Genomic DNA, 18,789 nt, shown 5'->3' on the forward strand with positions numbered 1-18,789 from the left:
CCCTGGGAACCTAATGCCCACCCTGGCTGGTTACCTGGACCCCAGGCCCCAAAGCTGGTTCCATGGGCAAGAGGGGCAGCGGCTGAGCCCGAGTCTGGGCGTCCGCCGCCAGGGAAACTGGTGTGAACGGGAAACGTCCCCTCCCGCCCCGCCGGGGGCAGGAAGCGCAGAGTCACGGTGGGGGAGGGGGGCCGCTTCCTCCCGGCAGACCGCAGGGATGTGGGGGGGCCCCGCCGGGGCACCCAGGGCCCTGCAGGAGAAGCTGTGAGGGACCGGGCCCAGCACCGGGGGCGGGGCAAGGAGTGCAGAGGGGCGGGGTCACACTGCCCTGGGTGTGGCCTGCCCTTTTCCTGGCATGAGGTCTGGACTTGGGAGTCTAGAGACAGGTTCCCATCCCTGCTGCTATAGGGACCTTCATTCAAGGCACCCACAGCTACCTGACCTGGGTCCAACACCTCAGGCCTAGGGAATGAAGTGGATATGGAGGACTCAGTCATACCTTTGCCCTGCCCCCCTCCCCTGTGTCCTGGCCTCCCTGCCAGGCCCTACTGGTCTCTACTCCAGGGACACAGCTGAGTAAGTCCTAGCCTAGCCCCAGTCTCCTCTCGCCTCTAAGCCCCTCCCAGACACAGAGTGGGTGGTGGCCTGGAGCTCCTCCTCCCACCCCGCCCTCCTTTCCTAGGTGCTGGCCTCATCTCCTGCTCCCCATGAACCAGTTGAGGCCAGAAGGCACATTTCTTTCCCAGGGGCAGGGGGTAGGGCAGGGCCCAGACTGGAGAAGGCTGAAGGGGCAACGGACACATCATAGGTGCTGCGTCCCTGCAGCCACTGACCTCAACTCAAGGACTTCCAGAACTACCTTGAGTGGATGGCTCATTTCTGCTGCCTGTAGGCTCCTGACCACAGGGTAGGGACTGAATGGGCCCCAGGGAAGGAAGGGGTCAGACCCCAGCAGACCGGGCCAGGTCCACAAGAAACCAAGGCAGAGCAGCCCTCACCCTGTGGTTGGGCACCTTCCTTGTGCATTTGTCACAGATCTGAGGCCTAGGCAACTGAGGGAGGGGCTGGGGCCACCGAGGTGCAGGCCCATGCTGCCGCGGGGACTTTCTGTCCTCAGTTAGTTACCTCTGGTGCTCTCTCCGCCCTCTGGCCCTGGCCGCTTCCCTGCTCACCTACCTCTGTCCACGGCCCTCCTCAAGGACCCCAAAGTGCCCCACCCTGAAACACCAGAGCAGGCCAGGGCTCCTAGACCATTTCTTGGGAACATTTCCCATTGCATATGGGGAAAAGGGGGGCTCCAGAGAGGATGCCTCATCCACTACAACCCCTTCAGCTACTCCTCTGAGGACGCTGAAGGCCAGACCTTTGTTTTAGGCCTGGGCCACTCATGGTTGCTGGCCAGCCAGTCCGAGCTGACCATGTAGCCCCTGCCTCGGTGATCCCACAGATCCTGGTCTACCTTCAAAACTGGCCCACACCATCCCCCCGCTCTTCTACCCCCAAACCACCCCCAGTCAAGCCACAGACATCTCTCACCTAAAATGTGGGTCCCTTTTGCCCACTGCCATTCTGCTGAGCACCTGAAAGCCCAAATTTGACCACGTCCCCCCACCCTGGCCTGAGGATAAGGGCTCAACTGAGCCTGGCATTCCAGGCCCCCAGTCCAATCACAGCTGCTTCTCCAGCGTCTCCACCCCTCTCCATCTGAGTCACATCCTCCGGTCCCGGCCTCTGTCCACCCTATGCCCCACTGCCGTCTGTGACTTGGGCTTTTAGTACCTAAGCAGGAGCCTGCCGGCCTCTTCATGACCATCACCTGGATTGACCCTCCCAGAACCGGGGTGGGCCCCTCACACTCTGCACACCCTGGCTTTCTGTCCCTAGAACCACACCCACGGCCTGTCCAGCAGGTCCAGGCTGGGCTGGATTCAGGGCTGTGGCAGTCAAGGTAGACTTCCCGGCTCTGGGAGAGCATGAGGGGTCTCTAAAGCATAGTACTAGGGAGGGATAGGGGTATCTGCCTGTCCCGCCTCTGACCTGGGCCCCACGGCTTCCGGCTGCAGTGCTGGGGGGTATGGGAGTCCCTGCAGGGGTCGGGACAGTGGTGGCAGTGCTGAATGCCAAGGGGTCTAGAGCTGGGAGAGGCGGCTGTGGTGCCTGGGCTTCCCACACTCCTCGCCTAGCTCCTCCCCCCTTTCCCAGCTCCAAGCAGGAATGTTGGGCAGGGCCAGTCCAGTCCCTAACTTGAAGGGGCCAGGGCCCCATGACGGCAGGTCAGGAGCAGCCGCGCTCCTCCCCAGGCCCTGGGGCTCAGGTGTAAGTGGTGCCAAGGCCATGTGGGCCAGGGAGCAAGCTGTGGGGAGGGGGAGGTCAGTGACCCCAGGAGGAGGGAACACTCATGATCACGTCTGCAGGGGCCCCCAGTTTATGCCCGACCAGCCTTGAGGGCACTCAGTACTGGGGGTGGGGAGCTCCCAAGGGCTACTTAGGCCCAAACAGTCCCTGGGTGGGCATGGAACGGCCACTTCGGCAGGAGGTACCCCAGGGGGGCTGAGGGCAGGCGGCTGTGGCATGGATGGGTGGGTGGGGGTGCTGTCTGTCGGGGGACAGGAACGACTGAGCTGCTGGACATCGTGCTGCCCCTCTACCTGCTTGCCCTGCCCCAGGCCTGACACCAGCCCTGGCTTGCCCCGAGGGGACACCCAGACCTTGCTTCAAACCCCGACCCCACCCCGTCACCTCCTCTCGCCAGTTCATAATGGTGCAATACACAGAAATGCCTCAACCACCACCTGGCATCCCGTGCGCCTCCAGTCACCCACCCCAGCACAAGCTCTAGGTCAGGTCTCCAGCCTCCCCTCATGTCTCAGCCCTCCTTCCCCTCCGGATGGCCCAGCCGAAGGGCACTCCTCGCTGTCCCCACACCCACAGGTCTGCAAACGCTTTGCCCTCCATGCTTCCTCTGCCTGAATGCTCCCCAGAGCCGGCACCTTTTGGAGACCCAGCCCTGTCTGGTACTTCAGAGGAAAGGGCTGCCAAGTCCAATCAGTGGTTGAGGGCCCAGGTTCCGGAGTCCAGCCCTGGTTCTCAGACTCAGTAGCTTGTTACTTACCATTAATCTCTCTGTGCTTCAGCTGCCCCTTGAAATCCATCCCTCCACACCTGCTTCACAGGTAAAGCTCCTCCAAACCACACCCCGCCCCCCAGCATGAGAGAAGGTGAGTGGGAGCTCCCTCCCCAAATCCAAGGGCTCTGCTTTCCCAAGCCCCTGGCATCCTAGGGCGACACTAACGTTCTCTGCACCACTTCCATGAGTGACCAATGAGTAGCAGACCTTGGTTCACTGGCAGAGCTAAGGTCTCAGGGGCGGCTGCCCCAGGCAGGTGGAAAGGTGTGGGTGGTCCCCAGGTTAGAGCGAGGAGCAGGGTAAGGAGCTCCAAAGTGGGTGACCCCACCTGGTCAGAACTGCCTGGGTCGTAGCGAGCACCCCACTTCCAGGGCCAGGCAAGCAGAAATGGGACAGGGTGGGGCGGGGTCTCATCAGGATAACTTCTTTCAGGCCCGGGGGTCTCCCCACTCAGCGTCAGGAGGGGGATGGCAATGTCAAGCCAAAGGTGGCTTCTGGCTATACCAGGGTGCCTGGAGGTCAGATTTGGGAGGACCTCAGGTCAAAGAAGGAAGCAGGAAGATGGGGACTTTGCCAGAGGCAGGGGCAACTGAGTCACAGTGGTGCAAGCGCCCAGGTGGCTGGGCCAGTCTCTCCCCCTTACCTGGGGACGGGGTCTTGCAAGGGGTGGACCTTCTGGTCTCCATAATGCCCCCCAGGGCTTAACCTTCCCCTTGTCCTAGCACTATGGAAACCAAGAATTCCCTTCCAGGGTCCCCATAGTAACCGACCCTGTTTCCATGGGGACCCCACACTTCCACATCAGCTCCCCAGTTGCCATAACAACTCCAGGGATTACCAGCACCTCCCCCCCAAGCCTGGGCTCTGTGCTAGTCTCCCCATCACCTCAGTCCTGCCCCCTTCAGTTGCCTTGGTAATAAACGCAGGGAAGAGGAAACCCTGGTTGCTCCTCTGAGGTACAGGCACTAAGGAGGCTATTCTACCTCCCTTTTTCCCGTTTCAAGAGGGTAAACTGAGGCACGGGGAGGCATATGACCAGCTAAGGTCCCAGAGGGAGCAGAGGGCCTGACCAGGTTTCCATGAGGCAACAGAGCTCATCAGTCAGGGTGAGGGACCAGGGAGGGGTGGGCAGAGCAAGGTCAACTCCAGCTCTGACCTGACCTCCCTGGAACCCTGAGTCCTCGATGGCAGAACTGAAGAGTTCAGCCTGGGCTGCCCACCTGGAACCTGAATGTCTGTCCTGTCCTTACCTTTGTGGCCCTGAGTGCCCCCGGCGTCAGGTCCCCCAGCACTCCCTTTCACTGGGGGGCTGTTGAGCAACACTTCGCTCCAGCCCAAAGAGGGGCTGCTCGTTTGCATGTTACTGTGCGTAACTTTTACATGCTGCCTAGCGGCCAGCCTGCTGGGTGCTGCTCCCAGTTCTCTTCTCCTTGCCCCGCTCCTAGCCCTCCCTGGGGAAGCCCCGCCCATCGCCCAGCCCCCCCCCCCCCCACCTCCTGACAACTGACCTCTCCAGGTGCTTGCTCCTGGGCTTCCTATCCCCTCTGCCCACAAGGCCCGAACCCAGCCTCCTGTGGCGCGGCCGGTCCCTGCTGTGGGGCCTGCGTCCTGCATCCAGCCACTCAGCTGATACCCAAGGGGCCTCTCGAAATGTGGGGTGTGGGGAAACTGCCAAGCAGCAAGCACAGTGAGGGTGAAAATGGGGACCTGCCTGAGCTGAGGTCCAGCTTGGTCAGGGGGACAGGAGACAACAGACCCCTCAAACGGGAGAGAGAAGGCTCCACGCTAGAGGCAACTGTTTGTGCCATCCCAGGGTGCAGACCCACCAGAGGCCTCCTGCCCACAGGACTAGACCTTTCCTGGGCAATGGAACACAGGAGGAAGACCGGGTTGGAGCTCTGATGGACTCTACCCCAAACGTGTCCCATGACCTTGGTATGATCCTGCCTTGGTTTCCCCACCAGGGCCCCGAGGGGCTCAGACTAAGTGATGTCCAGGGGCAGTCTGGCCCTCCTTCCTCCCTCGGAGGCCACCTGCAGCCACCTTCCCCATTTGTGGCCCCCAGCTGAGCAGGGCCCACAGAGGGAGGGGGGCGGGCGGGTCTGAACCTGGGGTCTGTGAGGAGAAAGGAAGGGCAGAAAGGGGGTGCTCCCTTGGGCGGGCCTAGACCCACAACTGGGAAAACAGGTTTGCCAGCTGATGTCAGCTCTCTCAGCTGAGGGGAGGGGCACGGTTGTTGGGAGAAACTTCTGGCTGGGTGGCTGGCCAACTCAGGGGTCGCTTGACACCCTCTATCAGTTCAACCTCTTCCCTTATCTTCCTCCCTCCCCCAAGCACACCCACACAATAGGTCCCTAGCAGGGCTCAAAGTAGCATAGCCACCACTCCCTGGGAGCCCAGCATGGAGGGGTGGCGACCTGTTCCGGGAGCAGGAGCAGGACCAAGTGGGCAGGAAGGCAGTGCTGGGAGGTTGGCCGAGCTTCCGGTTCATACTCACATCCTGGATTTGTTTGCCAGGCCCTAGGCCGCCCCTTGACTGCCCAGGCCTCTGGGGCTCCAACCAGCCGGCCCGTGCCCCAGACCCGCCCTGGTGAGGTGAGGAGCTGGATGGGGAGAGGGAACTCAGCCGAAATGAGTGCTAACCCCCTGCTGAGGGAATGGGGAGGGGGGCTGGCCACTTGCAGAGCTCAGCTGCAGAGGGCAGGAGGAGGCAACCATGCTCTGCTGGAGGTCCAGTCCTGGGAGACCGCAGTCCCCCAGCAGCACTGACGTTAACATCCCTTGGACTCATTACCTGGTTCGAGCCCCCCTTCACCTGGTCACAGGTGAAAAAATTGAGGACTGAGAATCTGCCCACAGCCATCTGGGCAATCAGAGGCATGAGGGCCAGGGACGGGTTTCCTTCTGAATCTTTTCCCTTCACAAGGACCAACCCTTGGAGATGTAGACAGAGAGGCCTGGGTGAGGGGACCCAGTGGGGCCAGGGAAGCAGGAGTTTTCTCTGGCCCGGACAAGCCAGACGGGCTACCCCTCTGCAGAGTCTAGGCCACCCTGAGGTCAGGGCTGTGCCGAATTTACAGATAGAGAAGTAGAGGCTCAGAGGTGTAAAGAGCTTGCCTTGGGTCACACCAAAGAGGGACTCTACACACGCTGCCTCCTACCAGGGGCCTGGATCTCTCACCACCGGAGTGGACTCAAGAAGCCGCAGTCCTTATGGCCTGGATTCCAGGTCCCTAGGGCCCCAGACCCAGCCTGCAGTCCTAGGAGACAGCCGGCCAGCCTCTTCACAGAGGGCCAGCTGATCTAGTCATGAACTTCCCCACAGTGACGAGATCAGGGGCACACAATAGTCCATTGTGCCCAGGGTACACCTGAGCCAGGAGCATGATGCCAGGCAGGTGCAGGGAGGGAGGTCGAAGCTAGGTGAAGAGGAGGGGGGTGTTACCCTGGGACGCCTCCCTGCTGTGAAAGCAGAAGGAAAGTGGGAGCCTATGTGCGTGAGACACAGAGTTTGGGGGACATGAGGTTCTCAGCTCTGACAGGACACCTGGGTCAGAGTCACTCCCTTCACCTTCAGAGGCCACAGGAGGTAGTCTCTGAGACAGGACAGGGAGGTCAGGAGGAAAGGGCCTCCCTCCATCCCTTTCAAACATCCCTCCTACCTCACCTGCCCTATTCCCTCCCTCCTGCATCCAAGGCAGATCTTTTCTTCTGGCTGGACCCCCAGGTCTACCCAGGGGTGGGGAAGGGGCCTCCTCGGCTCAGGGTCAGGGAGGAGCTCATCACTGCCAGCGCACTGATGCGGCGTAGTCTGAGTTGACTCAAATTGGACCAAAGTAGGGACGCCCCCTACCTCTCCCCGCCCCCCGCCTGCTGACAGCCCCCAGCCCCCAGCCCACTCAGACCCTTCGGCCATGACCACCCAATAGGGCCGCGCCCACAGGAGAGTCAAGCCCAAATGCAAACTAAGCCTTCCTGCCCCTCCCAACCCAACAAGGTCTCTCATTTATTTTCCGAGCCTCAGTTTCTCCACCTGGAAAAGGGGGAGGTGTCCGGCCGCCTCGATCCGGGCCCCTCTCCTCATCAGGCGCGACCGAGGTTGCGCGGTCCCCACCCGAGTGGCTCTCTGAGGTGCACTCCCGCCGGGATCATCCCCCAGGTAGAAGCGCCAGAGGCACCGGCGGGCCGGGGCCGGTGCACACGTGTGTGCGGGGCCCGAATCCGCCCCGCGCGAGCGCGCATCTACGCGGCCCCGGGAACGCGGGGCGCAGGTGCAGCGGGCGCGGGGCGCGCGGAGCTGGGGGCACAGCGGGAGCGGCGCGGGGCGGGCTCACCTGAGCGTAGTAGAGCAGCCACAGCTCGTACAGCCGCTCCGAGGCGGCCATGGCCCGGCCCGGCTCCGGCCCTGCTGCGCGCCACCTGCCGCCGCCGCCTCCTCCGCGCCGCCCGCCGGTTGCCCTCGGCCAGGCCCATGGGCGGAGGGCGTCACTCCGGGGCGGAGCGGCGCGGTACTACTCGGGGAAGTAGTACTGGCCCCCGCCGCGCTGAGCCACCCAAGTCTGCACGCTCCTCCTCCTCGCGGCCGGCCGCCGCCCGGCTTCCTGCACTTAGCTGCCGCTACCACCGCCCCGCCTCTCCCGGGACCGTGCAAAGGGCGGGGAGCCCGGAGGGAGGAGGGGCTTGAGGTCAGGGCGGCCCGGGAGGGCGCCCCGCAGTCCCGCCCTCAGCAGTCCGCGCCCCCGACGGCGCCTCGGGAAGGGCCAATCTGAGCCTCCCGGACGAGGGTCGGGGTCAGGTATTCCAGGCTTGCCCGCTGCACAGTGCGCCTGCCTGGAATTTGCCACCCTTCGTGCAAGGATGGGGTCTCCGTCGCCAGGTGGGGGGGCAGGGGCTGCGGGCCCGCGTTCAGATGGCCAGAGTCCTTCAACAAATGGTAACGACAACCAGCGGCCACCTGTAGAGTTTACCACGTGCCTGGTGCTGTTCTAAGCGTTTTAATGCAGAGGCCGACTGCCACGTTTTTGCTCCTACTGTTTGTGGAGCAGGATGGGGGACATCAGAGAGCAGTGCCCTTCGTCTGTCCTGCAGATCCCTGGGAGATTTAGGCAATCCTCACGGGTCCCCTCTTCCAAGAAGCCTCCCAGATGCTCCAGTAGAGGCATCATCCACTCTAGGGCCCAGCATTTGTCTTCACATCTTTTGTTTTCCTTAACCTCAAGAGGATAAAGGCAAGAGGATGTCTCATGCCTCAGTTTTACAGATGGAGAAATTGAAGCCCAGATGGGCCAAATGAGAATCACTTGGGTAATTGGGGACAGCATGGACGGGGATGGAGGCCTGACTGACTCTTTGCTGGCCCACTGCCACCATCACCCCTCCATCTCTCCCTGCCCCCCCCAACCAGCCTGTCTGGGAGGTGAGGAGCCCCCCTGGTGTTGGGCAGGGGTCAGGCCCTGTGTTGGAGTTGGGGAGAAGTTTGTGGAGCCCAGAAAGGTACTATAAGTTAGAGGAACTGGAGTCTGGAGTCCCTCAGACCTTGGCCAAGAGAAAACAGACTCTTTCCCCATTCCCATCCTTTTCCGTCCTCCTGACTTTTTCTTGGGCAGCCTCTCCACTCTGGCCTTTTTTCTTGCCCTGTCCATCCTACCTCTGAGCTGACATTTCCTGAGCACCTACTACCTGGTACTACCTGTGATCCTGGTACAGTTTCTGGTAAGTCACCCCTCCGGATGCAGGGGAACAGGGCACAGAAAGGCCCCGGCTAGTGAGGTCAAAAGGGTCGTTTTGGAGGGGTTGGACAGAGGTCTTATGGCACAGGGGCCTCTGAAGGGAAGTGGGAGGAGTGGGCATCCACCTGCTACCAGCCTGGGAAGGGAGGCCCCAAGCAGGAAACAGCTTTGCTGAGAGATGAGTCATGGTATGTGTTGGGGGGAGGGAGGCCTCTGTGTGGCTTTGGGGACCTTGACATCCTGTCAGAAGGTCTTAACTTCAGCCAGAGTGGTCTCCTGGTTGTCGGGGCATGCTGGTTAACGCAGGAAAGAAGACCCTGGCAGGCCCTGCCGGCGAGCAGTGCACTCTTGCCACCTGTTGCAGTCAAGGCCAAATCAACTCTCAGTAGTTCTCAGAAACTAAGCTCAGGGGATTCCTGGGGCCCACTGGGCCCAGGTTGGGGGTTTGTTCTTCTCCAGTTTAGGTAGTTTGACCCAGAGTACTTTGCTGCTTCAGGGGGCTTGGAGGTGGGAGGGGATCATCCATGAGCCTGGAGGAAATGGCCATCCAGCCAAGCCCTGCACCGCACAGGCTTTATCTGAGCTGAGAGTGGACACAGAGGGCCTAGGGGCCCATGAACCAGTGCATCCAGGGAGTCACTGGTACCTGTAGAGGAAGAAAGGCAGATCTTTTATTAAACTGGGATCGGAGTGGAGGGTCAGGGAAGACTTCTTGCAAGCATTCAGGCCTTGAAGAATCAGGACAAGGGGACAAGGTTGGGCCAAGCGCATTCCAAGCGGCCCGTAGGGAAGTGAGCTGTGGTTGGCGCTTGCTTAGGCAAAAGCAGAGCGATCGACGCGCTCTATCCTCCTTCACTCAGGTCTGATTCCACTCGCACCTTCTCACTGATTGGCATTGGACGAATCGAGCCTTACGGCCTTTTTCTTTGCCGCGCCCTCCCCCAACAGGCGAGGCGAGTTGCTGGGAAAGGTAGGGCGGGCCCTCCTATAGCAACTCAGTATTGATTGGCTTTCACGATTTCCTGTTCTCTAGTTCTCGTCCCTGGATTGGCCGCCAGAGATTCATCTACTCCCTGGGCCTGCGCGATGCAGGACGAGAGAAGAGGAGGGTGGGCAAGATGGCGGCTACTGCGGCTGGTGTGGGCCGGCTAGAGGAGGAGGCGTTGCGGCGAAAGGAACGGCTGAAAGCCCTTCGGGAAAAAACCGGGCGAAAGGTGAGGAACGCAGAGTGAGGACTGTGCCTGAGGTAGCCAGTGTTCGGATACAGAACAGGAACGAGACGACAGGGGACTACTAGGAAAAGGCAGCTGCTGAGGACGCGCATGCGCGCGCGGGTGGCGCTTGCGCGAGGAGTCGGAGCCCGCCCACCAAGTGTGCTTGCTGGCTGGGAGTCTTTTGGCGCTGGTGCCGTCGCCGCGCATGCACGGGGCGGGATGGGCAGTGGTTAGCGCGTTACGCGTTTTTTGCCTACCATCTGGTGTTTCGCCAGTGAGCGCCCTGAATCACCCCCTTTCCCCACGACCCAGCCGGCCTTCCAACCTGGTGAAATTCAGTGCATCTGGCAGACCCTCCCCTGTCCTCCAGCGCGCCTTGGGCAGGGCAGTACGGGACGGTGCTCTGAGCGCCCAGCCGGCAAAAGTCCAGAAGAAAGGCCCATTTCTAGGTCAGGGTGCACCTCAGGGAAGGAGGAGGGCGCTTAGTTCTTCCCAGGCTACTTCTCTGGGGATGGACCTCCTAGTCCTATTAGTTACCAAACTTGGAAGCATCTTCCTTGCTTTTGTTTGACACCAAAATGGTCCGATTCCATTTCCACCTCTTTGATCTGTCCGAGTAGTCAAGAGGAAGGAGAACTCTGAAGTTCATTACCTGTGTGCAAACCCTGGCCCTGTCACTTGGGGCTGTGGGACTTGGGATAAATTACTTCATCTCCTTGAGCCTGTTTCTTCATGTCTGCAATGGAGGATAACAACCCCTCTATATTAATTCTCACTGGGTTATTTTGAGATCTGACAGGGTCATCTGTGAAAGGGCACTAGAGACCACAGAGGGTGGAGCTTGTCAGTTCTGCTCTTGTTGGATGAGCAAAAACTATTAATTCTACAAAATATAAAGGATAGTAAATATCTAGACCTTCGATGAATGGGGGAAAACAGGGACTCAACTTTCCACCTTTATTTATTTATTTATTTATTTTTTTAAGATTTTATTTATTTATTTGAGACGGAGAGAATGAGAGAGAGAGAGCACATGAGAGGGGGGAGGGTCAGAGGGAGAAGCGGGCTCCCTGCCGAGCTGGGAGCCCAATGCGGGACTCCATCCAGGGACTCCAGGATCATGACCTGAGCCGAAAGCAGTGGCTTAACCAACTGAGCCACCCAGGCGCCCTACTTACCACCTTTAAAGAGGCTGGTCAATCTGGCCCCTGTTTCCTTTCTGCATGGCCATCCTATGGGAAAGTGAAAGGGGAAGTAATAGAGAGTGAAAGCTAGCCAGATTGGCTTCTGCTTTTGTTGGCAACTTGTTGGCCCTGTCAGACGGTTCTGCTCGAAAACTGCCTGGCCTAGGGAAGCTCAAGCCTCAGCTTTTCAGTGGCTAGCCAACCTGCGCTGTTGGCTTGGATTTGGGGCCCAGATTACTGGGACTGGTCTTGAGGTCAGAATACAAAGGACAACATAGCATCCTCAAGGCTCGTTGCCATGGGAAGGATGCCCAGGCCATCAGGAGAACTGGCCTTTAATAAGGGATTCTCTCAGTGGGCTGAAAATATGGTCTGATGGTTGTTTTTTTTCTTTATTGTGGCAGAATATATGTAACATAAAGTTTACCATTTGAAATACGTTCATAATGTTATATAACTATACCACTATGTCCAGAGCTTTTTCATCATCCCAAATGTAAATTCTGTACCCATTAAACAATAACTCCCCATTCCCCTCCCACCCTTGCCCTTGACAACCACCATTCTATTTGACTACTTTAGGTATCTTATATAAGTAGAATCATACAGTATTTGGCTTTTTTTGACTGATTTATTTCACTCAGCATAACATTTTTAAGGTTTATCGATGTTGTAGCATATGTGAAATTTCATTCCTTTTTAAAGCTGGATAATACTCCTTTGTACTATACCACATTTATCTTTTCATTTTGGGTTGCTTCTAAATTTTGGCTGTTGTGAGTAATGAATGTATAAATACCTGTTTGAGTCTCTGTTTTCAGTTCTGTTGGGTATGAACCCAGAAGTGGAATTTTTGGATTATATTAGCAGTTCTGTGTTTAACCTTTGAAGGAACTGCCATGCTGTTTTCCACAGTAGCCGCGTCATTGTACGTTTCCAGCAGCAGTGGACATGGATTCCAGTTTTTCCACATCCTTGTCAACACTTGTTATTTTCTGTTTTGTTGATTATAGCCATCCTATCGGGTGTGAAATGGTATCACACTGTAATTTTGATGTGCATTTCCATAGTGATTAGTGAGTGATGTTGAGCATCTTCTCATATGCCTGTGGCTATTTGTATATCTTTTTTGGAGAAATGTCTGTTCAGGTCCTTTGCCTTTTTTTTTTTTTTTAAGATTTATTTATTTGGGGGGGAGAGAGAGTTCACACTCGTGTGCGCGCACACACACAAGTGGGGGAGGGGCAGAGGGAGAGTATCTTCAAGCAGAGTCCCTGCTGAGCATGGAGCCACAATCCTCGAGATCATGATCTGAGCCAAAACCAGGAGTCCGAGGCTTAACCAACTGACCCACCCAGGTGCCCCTTTGCCCATTTTTTAATTGACTTTTGTTGCTGTTGAGTTATAGGAGTTCTTAATATATTCTGAATATTAACCCCATATCAGATACGGGATTTGCAAATATTTTCTCCCAATTCCAAGGTTGTCTTTTCACTTTCCCAATAATGTCCTTTGATGCACAAAGTTCCTAATTTTGATAAAGTCCAATTTATTTTTTCTTTTGTTCATCCTGCTTTTGGTGTCATACCTAATGAACCATTAGCAAACCTTGGATCCTGAAGATTTTCCCCCATGTTTTCTTCTAGGAAAGTTTTGTATTTTTAGCTCTTATATTTAGGTCTTTGATGCATTCTGAGTTAATTTTTATGTAGGCTATAATGTAGGTGTCTAATACAGTCTTTTGCATGCGAATATCCAACTTTCCCAGTACCATTTGTTGAAATGACTGTCCTTTCCGTATTGAATGGCCTTCCCTATTGAATGACCTTTCCCTATTGACTGTCCTTTCCCTATTGAATGGTCTTTTCCCTATTGAATTGTTGAAAATCATTTGACCATACCTGTGAGAGTTTATTTCGGCACTATTCTATTATATTGGTTTATATGTCTGTCATTATGCCATTGCCCTACTGTTTTGATTACTATAGCTTGTAGTAAGTTCTGAAATCAGAAAGTGTGAATCCTCTGACTTAGTTCTCTTTCAAGATCGTTTTGGCTTTTTGGGACCCCTTGAGAGTCCATATGAATTTTAGAATGGATTTTTCTGTTTGTGCAAAAAACACCATTGAGATTTTGATACGGATTGTACTGAATCTGTAAATAATTTTGGGGAGTGTTGCCATCCTAACAATATTAAGTCTCCCAAACCATGAGCATAGGATGTCTTTCCATTTATTTAAGTCGTTAATTTTTATTTAAATCTTTAATTTTTTTCAGTAGTGTTCTCTAGTTTTCATTGTACAAGTCTTTGGCTCCTTGGTTAAATGTATCCTAAGTACTTTATTCTTTTTGGTGCTGTTGTAAATGAGATTGTTTTCTTAATTTCCTGTTCAGGTTGTACATTGCTAGTATATATAGAAATGCAACTGATATTTGTCTGTTGATTTACAAAATCGAAGTCCTGGAACTTTGCTGAATTTGTTAGTTATTCTAACAGTTTTTTTCATGGACTCTAAACATTTCTGCATATAAAATCGTATCATCTGTGAGCAGAGACAGTTTTATTTCTATTCCAATTTGGATGTCTTTTATTTCTTCTTCTTGCCTAATTGCTCTGGCTAGAACTTTGAGTATCATGTTGGATAGAAGTTGTGAAAGCAGTCATCCTTGTTTTGTTCCTTATCATGGAAAAGCTTTCAGTCTTTCACCATTGAGTGTGACATTCACTGTGGGGTTTTCAAATATGGCCTTTATCATGTTGAGGAAGTTTCCTTCTATTCCTAGTTTGTTGAGTGTTTTTATCATATCACTCTAATATCAAAGAGAGTTGAGTTTTGTCAAATGCTTTTTCTTCATCAATCGAGATGGTCATGTGATCCCCCCCATCCTATTATTGTATTGTGTTAATTAGTTTTTGTATGTTGAACCATTTTTGCATTGCGGGAGTAAATTCCCCCAGGTCCTTGGTCCTTGCTGGATTCAGTTTGTTAGTATTTTGTTGAGGATTTTTGCATCTGTGTTCATGGGGGTTATGAGTTTGTACTTTTCTTGTAGTTTGTATGGCTTTGGAATCAGGGTAATTCTGAACTCATAAAATGAGTTAGGAAGTATTCCCTCCTCTTCAGTTTTTTGGGAGAGTTTGAAAAGAATTGGTATTATTTGTTCTTTAAATGTTTGGTAGAATTAACCAGTAAAACTGTCTGGCTCTGGGCTTTTCTTTGTTGGGAGGGTTTTGATTACTTACTCAGTTTCCTTACTATTTATAGATGTATTCACATTTTTTATTTCTTCATGAGTCAGTTTAGGTACATTGTGTGTTTCTAGGAATTTGCCCATTTCATCTAGATTTTCTAGTTTGTTGGTATATTGATTGCTACTTTAATTGGGTTTAATCTTCACATTTCTGGCTTCAGAAAGCTCTTGGCCATAAACTCATTTCTAAAAAATGTGCAGTCGGAAATCACATGGCTTCTGTCTTGGAATTGAGAGTTCACAGGCCTTTGGGGTTTCCTTTCATTCTTCTTAAGGGAGAGTTATTGTGAAGCCACATTCTTGCTCCATTGGAAGCCTTTTCCTTTCCTGGTGCATCTTTCCTATCCAGGAGCTCCTGATTTTTCTACTTTCTTGAGTCCTTTTCTTGCAAAGGGGAAGTTAGAATTTTTGTTGACTCTTCAGTTTCCAGGCTGTGGTGTCAGTGGGTGGATCAGTGGCAGGTGATGAAGTGTTGTTTGGCTGGGTTCAAAATGGGTTATTGGAGCTGGTAATTCATTCCTTCAGTAGACGTGTACTAGGTACGTCCTGTGCACCAGTCATCAGGCGCTAGAGGTGTAGCAGACAACAAAGCAGATGGAAGTCTCTGCCCCAGGCAGCTTGCAGCTAGCTGGAGAGACAGATAGGCAACACACGTAGTGTTGGAGAAGGTGCAAGAAAAGGAAAGAAGGAAAGTGAGATGGGAGTACATAGCGCTCCTGTTTTTCTCTGTAGCTCGTAACGGTTTAATTTTCTTTATTCAAGACCACAGTGTTTTGGAAGTGTTTTGGAAATGATGCCAGCTGCCTGCTTTATCTTATCTAGGTCTTGATGGCAACCCTGAGAAGAAGGAAGGAGGAGGCTTAATTTATAGGTGGAAGCACTGAGGCTAATAAATATGAGGTGGTTTGCCTAAGGTCACATAGCTCAGAGGTATCCCAAGTGAGTGTTAGGTTGGGAGAGACCATGAGAACAGGTGGTGACTCGTTATGTACTGACTTGGACTGGTTGCCCAGATGCAAGGTAGGGGAGAAACTGGATAAACCAGTTGTATACTTTCTGATACCTTTTGGTTTTGTGAGTTACATGCTCAAAAACAAAACAGAACAAAAAACAACAGTGGAAAAAGAGTATAGGCCCCAAGTCCAGTCTGCCCTGATGTGCATGTCTTAATCCCCTCTGGATCCTGATTCTGGTCCTCCTTTCCCCTGATGAGGATGGGGATACCCTTATTTGCCACCATTTTGTTTTGTTTTGTTTTAATGATGAAATACATACAACATAAAATTTTCCATCTAAGCATTTGTCAGTAGCATTAGTATGTTTACAACGTTGTACAGCCATCACCAGTATTTCCAAAACTTTTTCATCACCTCAAACAGAAACTCTACCCCCATCAAGCAGCGACTGCCTATTAATCTTACCCCAGCCCCTTGCAGCCTCTGATCTACTTTCTGTCTCCAGGAGTTTGCCATTCCAAGTACCTCATGTAAGTGGCATCTTACAATATTGGTCCATTTGTGTTTGGCTTACTTCACTTGGCATAAGCATAAGTTTTCAGGGTTCATTCACGTTACAGCGTGTAAGAGAATTTCATTCCTTTTTAAGGCTGAAATAATATCCCGTCGTACGTATATACCCTACGCAGTGGCTGTTCTGTTGATGGACACCTTTTGGCTATTGTGACTAACGTGATCGTTGGCATGGTGGTGTACTTACTGGCTTACAAGTGTTATTTGAGTCCTTGGATATATATATAGGAAGAATGGAATTGCTGGGTCATGTAACAATTCTGTGTTCAACTTTTGGAGGAACCACCAAACTGTTTGCCACAGTGGCTGTACATTTTCCACTCCACCAGCAGTGCACGAGGGTTCCAGTTCCCCTACAGCCTTGCCCAACACTTATTTTTCTTTTATGGGATGGGGGCGCCTGGGTGGCTCAGTTGGTTAAGCGTCCAACTCTTGATTTCAGCTCAGGTCTTGATCTCAGCATTGTGAATTCAAACCCCGCGTTGGGCTCCATGCTGGGCATGGAGCCTGCTTAAAAAAAAAAAAAAATTACAGGGTGTTGGGGGGCGATCTGGCTGCAACATCTGTCACGCCATTGATTGGCAGGGTTGATGGGCTCTTCTGGCTGGCTAGGCTGGTGTCTCCTTCCTCCCTCACCGCTCCACGTGCATCCCTCCCAAAACTGTGTGCTTGCTGGAAGAGGATGACCTTTTCCGATAGAGGAGGACCATTCTTCCATCGAGGGTGTACGAGTTAGCTGTGCTTCCCTGCTGGAACCTCCAAACAAGCTCTCAAGGTCCATTTGTAGGAGAATGTAGGGTAGTCAAGCTTCTAAGACTCCAGACACATCCAAATGAGGTGCTGCATGTGGCAGTCTGCCTTTCTTTAAAAAAAAAAAAAAAGAAAATAAATTATAGCTATCCTAGTAGGTGTGAAGTGGTATCTCAGTGGGGTTTTGATTTGCATTTCCCTGATGATAAGTGCTGTTGAGCATCAAATCATGTGCTTATTTGCCATTCATATATGTTCTTTGGAGAAATATTTACTCATGTCCTTTGCCCATTTTTCCATCGGGTCGTTTGTCTTTCTGTTGTTGAGTTATAGTTGAATTCTTTGTATATTCTGGATATTAAACTGTTATTAAATAGGGGACATCTGGGTATTTTTTTCCCCATTCTGTGGGCTGTCTTTTCATTCTCTTGGTAGTGTCCTTTGATGCACAAAAGTTTTTTTTTAATTTTGGAGAAGCCCAAGTTATGTTTTTTCTCATAAGAGTGCTTTTCACGTCATATTTAATCTCTGTAGCTCCTGAGTGATATTTCTGTTAGGGTCAGTGCCTGAGAGAAAGACAGTCAAAGGTCTCAAGTTCGAGTTACTTTTCCAGCCCAGTCGTTTCTTGGGAGACCAATGAGTGGGGAGGCTGGAGCGGAAGTAAGGCCGGCCTGCTATGGGCAGACACCCCTCGGATGGAAGGGGCTCCCCACTTTTAGCTCTGTCGTCTGATGTGAAGATGAGACCCCTGCAGGATGGACTCCAGGGTCCAGCACTTTCTCAGCCTGCCCCTGCTGCTGGAGAGTCCCTGTCTGCCCCAGGGGGATGGCCCCTCCCTCGCTGATGCCTACCACACACATGGTTTTGCTGGAGACATGAAGATCTCATGCGCAGGGTTGATTTCCCTCATGGTGTTAGCTTCCTCTCCTCCCCGCACCGGACTCTGAACTCAATTTAGTGATAGTCTGGAGGAGCCAATCCTGACATTGTGACAAATGGGGAGACAAGATCTGGGCTGTAAGGTTTCCACACTTGATTCCACAGTGACATTCGGTTGTAGCTGTGTGGCTGGCAGTCTTACAGGGTACTTCCACGCCAGCCCACCTGACTGATTTGTGAGGGCGCAAGCCATGAGGTTCCGAGGTGCTGGGATGCCCAAGGTCAAGGAGCATAAGTGACTTCCGGATTCCCGCACGCTTACTCCCCTGGAGGAGGGGGATTCTCTGCAGGGTGCAGCATGCCTGGAGGTCAGCCAGCCCCATGATAGGTGGGAAGAGCACATAGGCTGTTAGACTGTCCTGCTGGCCGTCATTTCCTGGGAAAGCCAGGCTGGGCCTGGGGACGCTTCATGAGAAGGCAGAGTGGAATTTGGGCTGCACCGTGGAGGATGGGACCGGGAAGCACATATTGAAGTAGCTGGAAAGGAATATTCCAGGGGAGCAGCTTGGAGGTGGGAACATTCGGTGAGCACAGAGGGGACAGTCAGGGATGCTCCAGAGGGTTTGACAGCAAGCAGTTGGCAGTGATTGGGGTAGGGGTGAGGTCTAAAAGTGCTGCTGGGTGCTTGGTGGCCAAGTTCTGTAGGAGCCCGGCCTTGCAGCGGGGAGGGCAGCCGCCCACACTTCTGTATTGTATTTGAACCTCATTTCTTGGTGCTCATCCAGAACTTCCAAGCTGGGTGAGTAGGGGAACCGTCCCAGGCTGTGTAGACGAAGCTCTGGGGCCTCTCTCTACAGTGCTGCCCAGCAGGGCAGTGTGAGGCCACTTCATCCTGTTCTGACCTCTTTCTCGGCAGCCAGAGGAGGCTCCTAAAGGTTGTTAACTTGGCACAAACACTTGCCCTTGGCTGTCGGCTTTCGCCAGCATCTAGCCTGGATTGGGCTGTCTCTTTGCGCCCTGGGACAGGGTGGGTGGTTGCCCCCACCCCTCCGGGGTTGCGCCTGAACTCCGGAGCAGGCTCTGGCTGTGAGCTTGCAGGCTGTGCAGCAGTTGCTGTTTCCCACC

At 53.6% G+C, this 18,789-nt stretch overlaps 2 protein-coding genes across 13 annotated transcripts in view; one reads left to right on the top strand and one right to left on the bottom strand.

The window, feature by feature from the left end:
• The window catches only part of NBEAL2 (neurobeachin like 2), a 29,250-nt gene extending 21,523 nt beyond the window's left edge, over positions 1 to 7,727 (bottom strand). For 4 of the 7 annotated variants that reach the window (XM_045862550.3, XM_064596840.1, XM_045862549.3 and 1 more), the window contains exon 1: positions 7,462 to 7,726. In XM_045862550.3, the coding sequence (XP_045718506.1) occupies positions 7,462 to 7,512 (51 nt within the window). In that variant the 5' untranslated portion in view covers positions 7,513 to 7,726. Of the gene's footprint in view, positions 1 to 34; positions 1,478 to 7,461 lie in introns of those variants that run through there. The other 3 variants (XM_064596855.1, XM_064596839.1, XM_064596860.1) reach the window with 2 other exon arrangements.
• The window catches only part of CCDC12 (coiled-coil domain containing 12), a 64,989-nt gene continuing 51,828 nt past the window's right edge, over positions 5,629 to 18,789 (top strand). For all 6 annotated transcript variants that reach the window (XM_064596951.1, XM_064596950.1, XM_045862567.3 and 3 more), the window contains exons 1-2: positions 5,629 to 5,722; positions 9,890 to 10,070. In XM_064596951.1, the coding sequence (XP_064453021.1) occupies positions 9,975 to 10,070 (96 nt within the window). In that variant the 5' untranslated portion in view covers positions 5,629 to 5,722; positions 9,890 to 9,974. The remainder of the gene's footprint in view (positions 5,723 to 9,889; positions 10,071 to 18,789) is intronic.

Source organism: Mirounga angustirostris, unplaced genomic scaffold, assembly GCF_029215605.1.
Source record: "Mirounga angustirostris isolate CCGP_5_RB_7025 unplaced genomic scaffold, mMirAng1.0.hap1 SCAF_1, whole genome shotgun sequence".
In the NCBI taxonomy this organism is placed as follows: Eukaryota; Metazoa; Chordata; class Mammalia; order Carnivora; family Phocidae; genus Mirounga; species Mirounga angustirostris.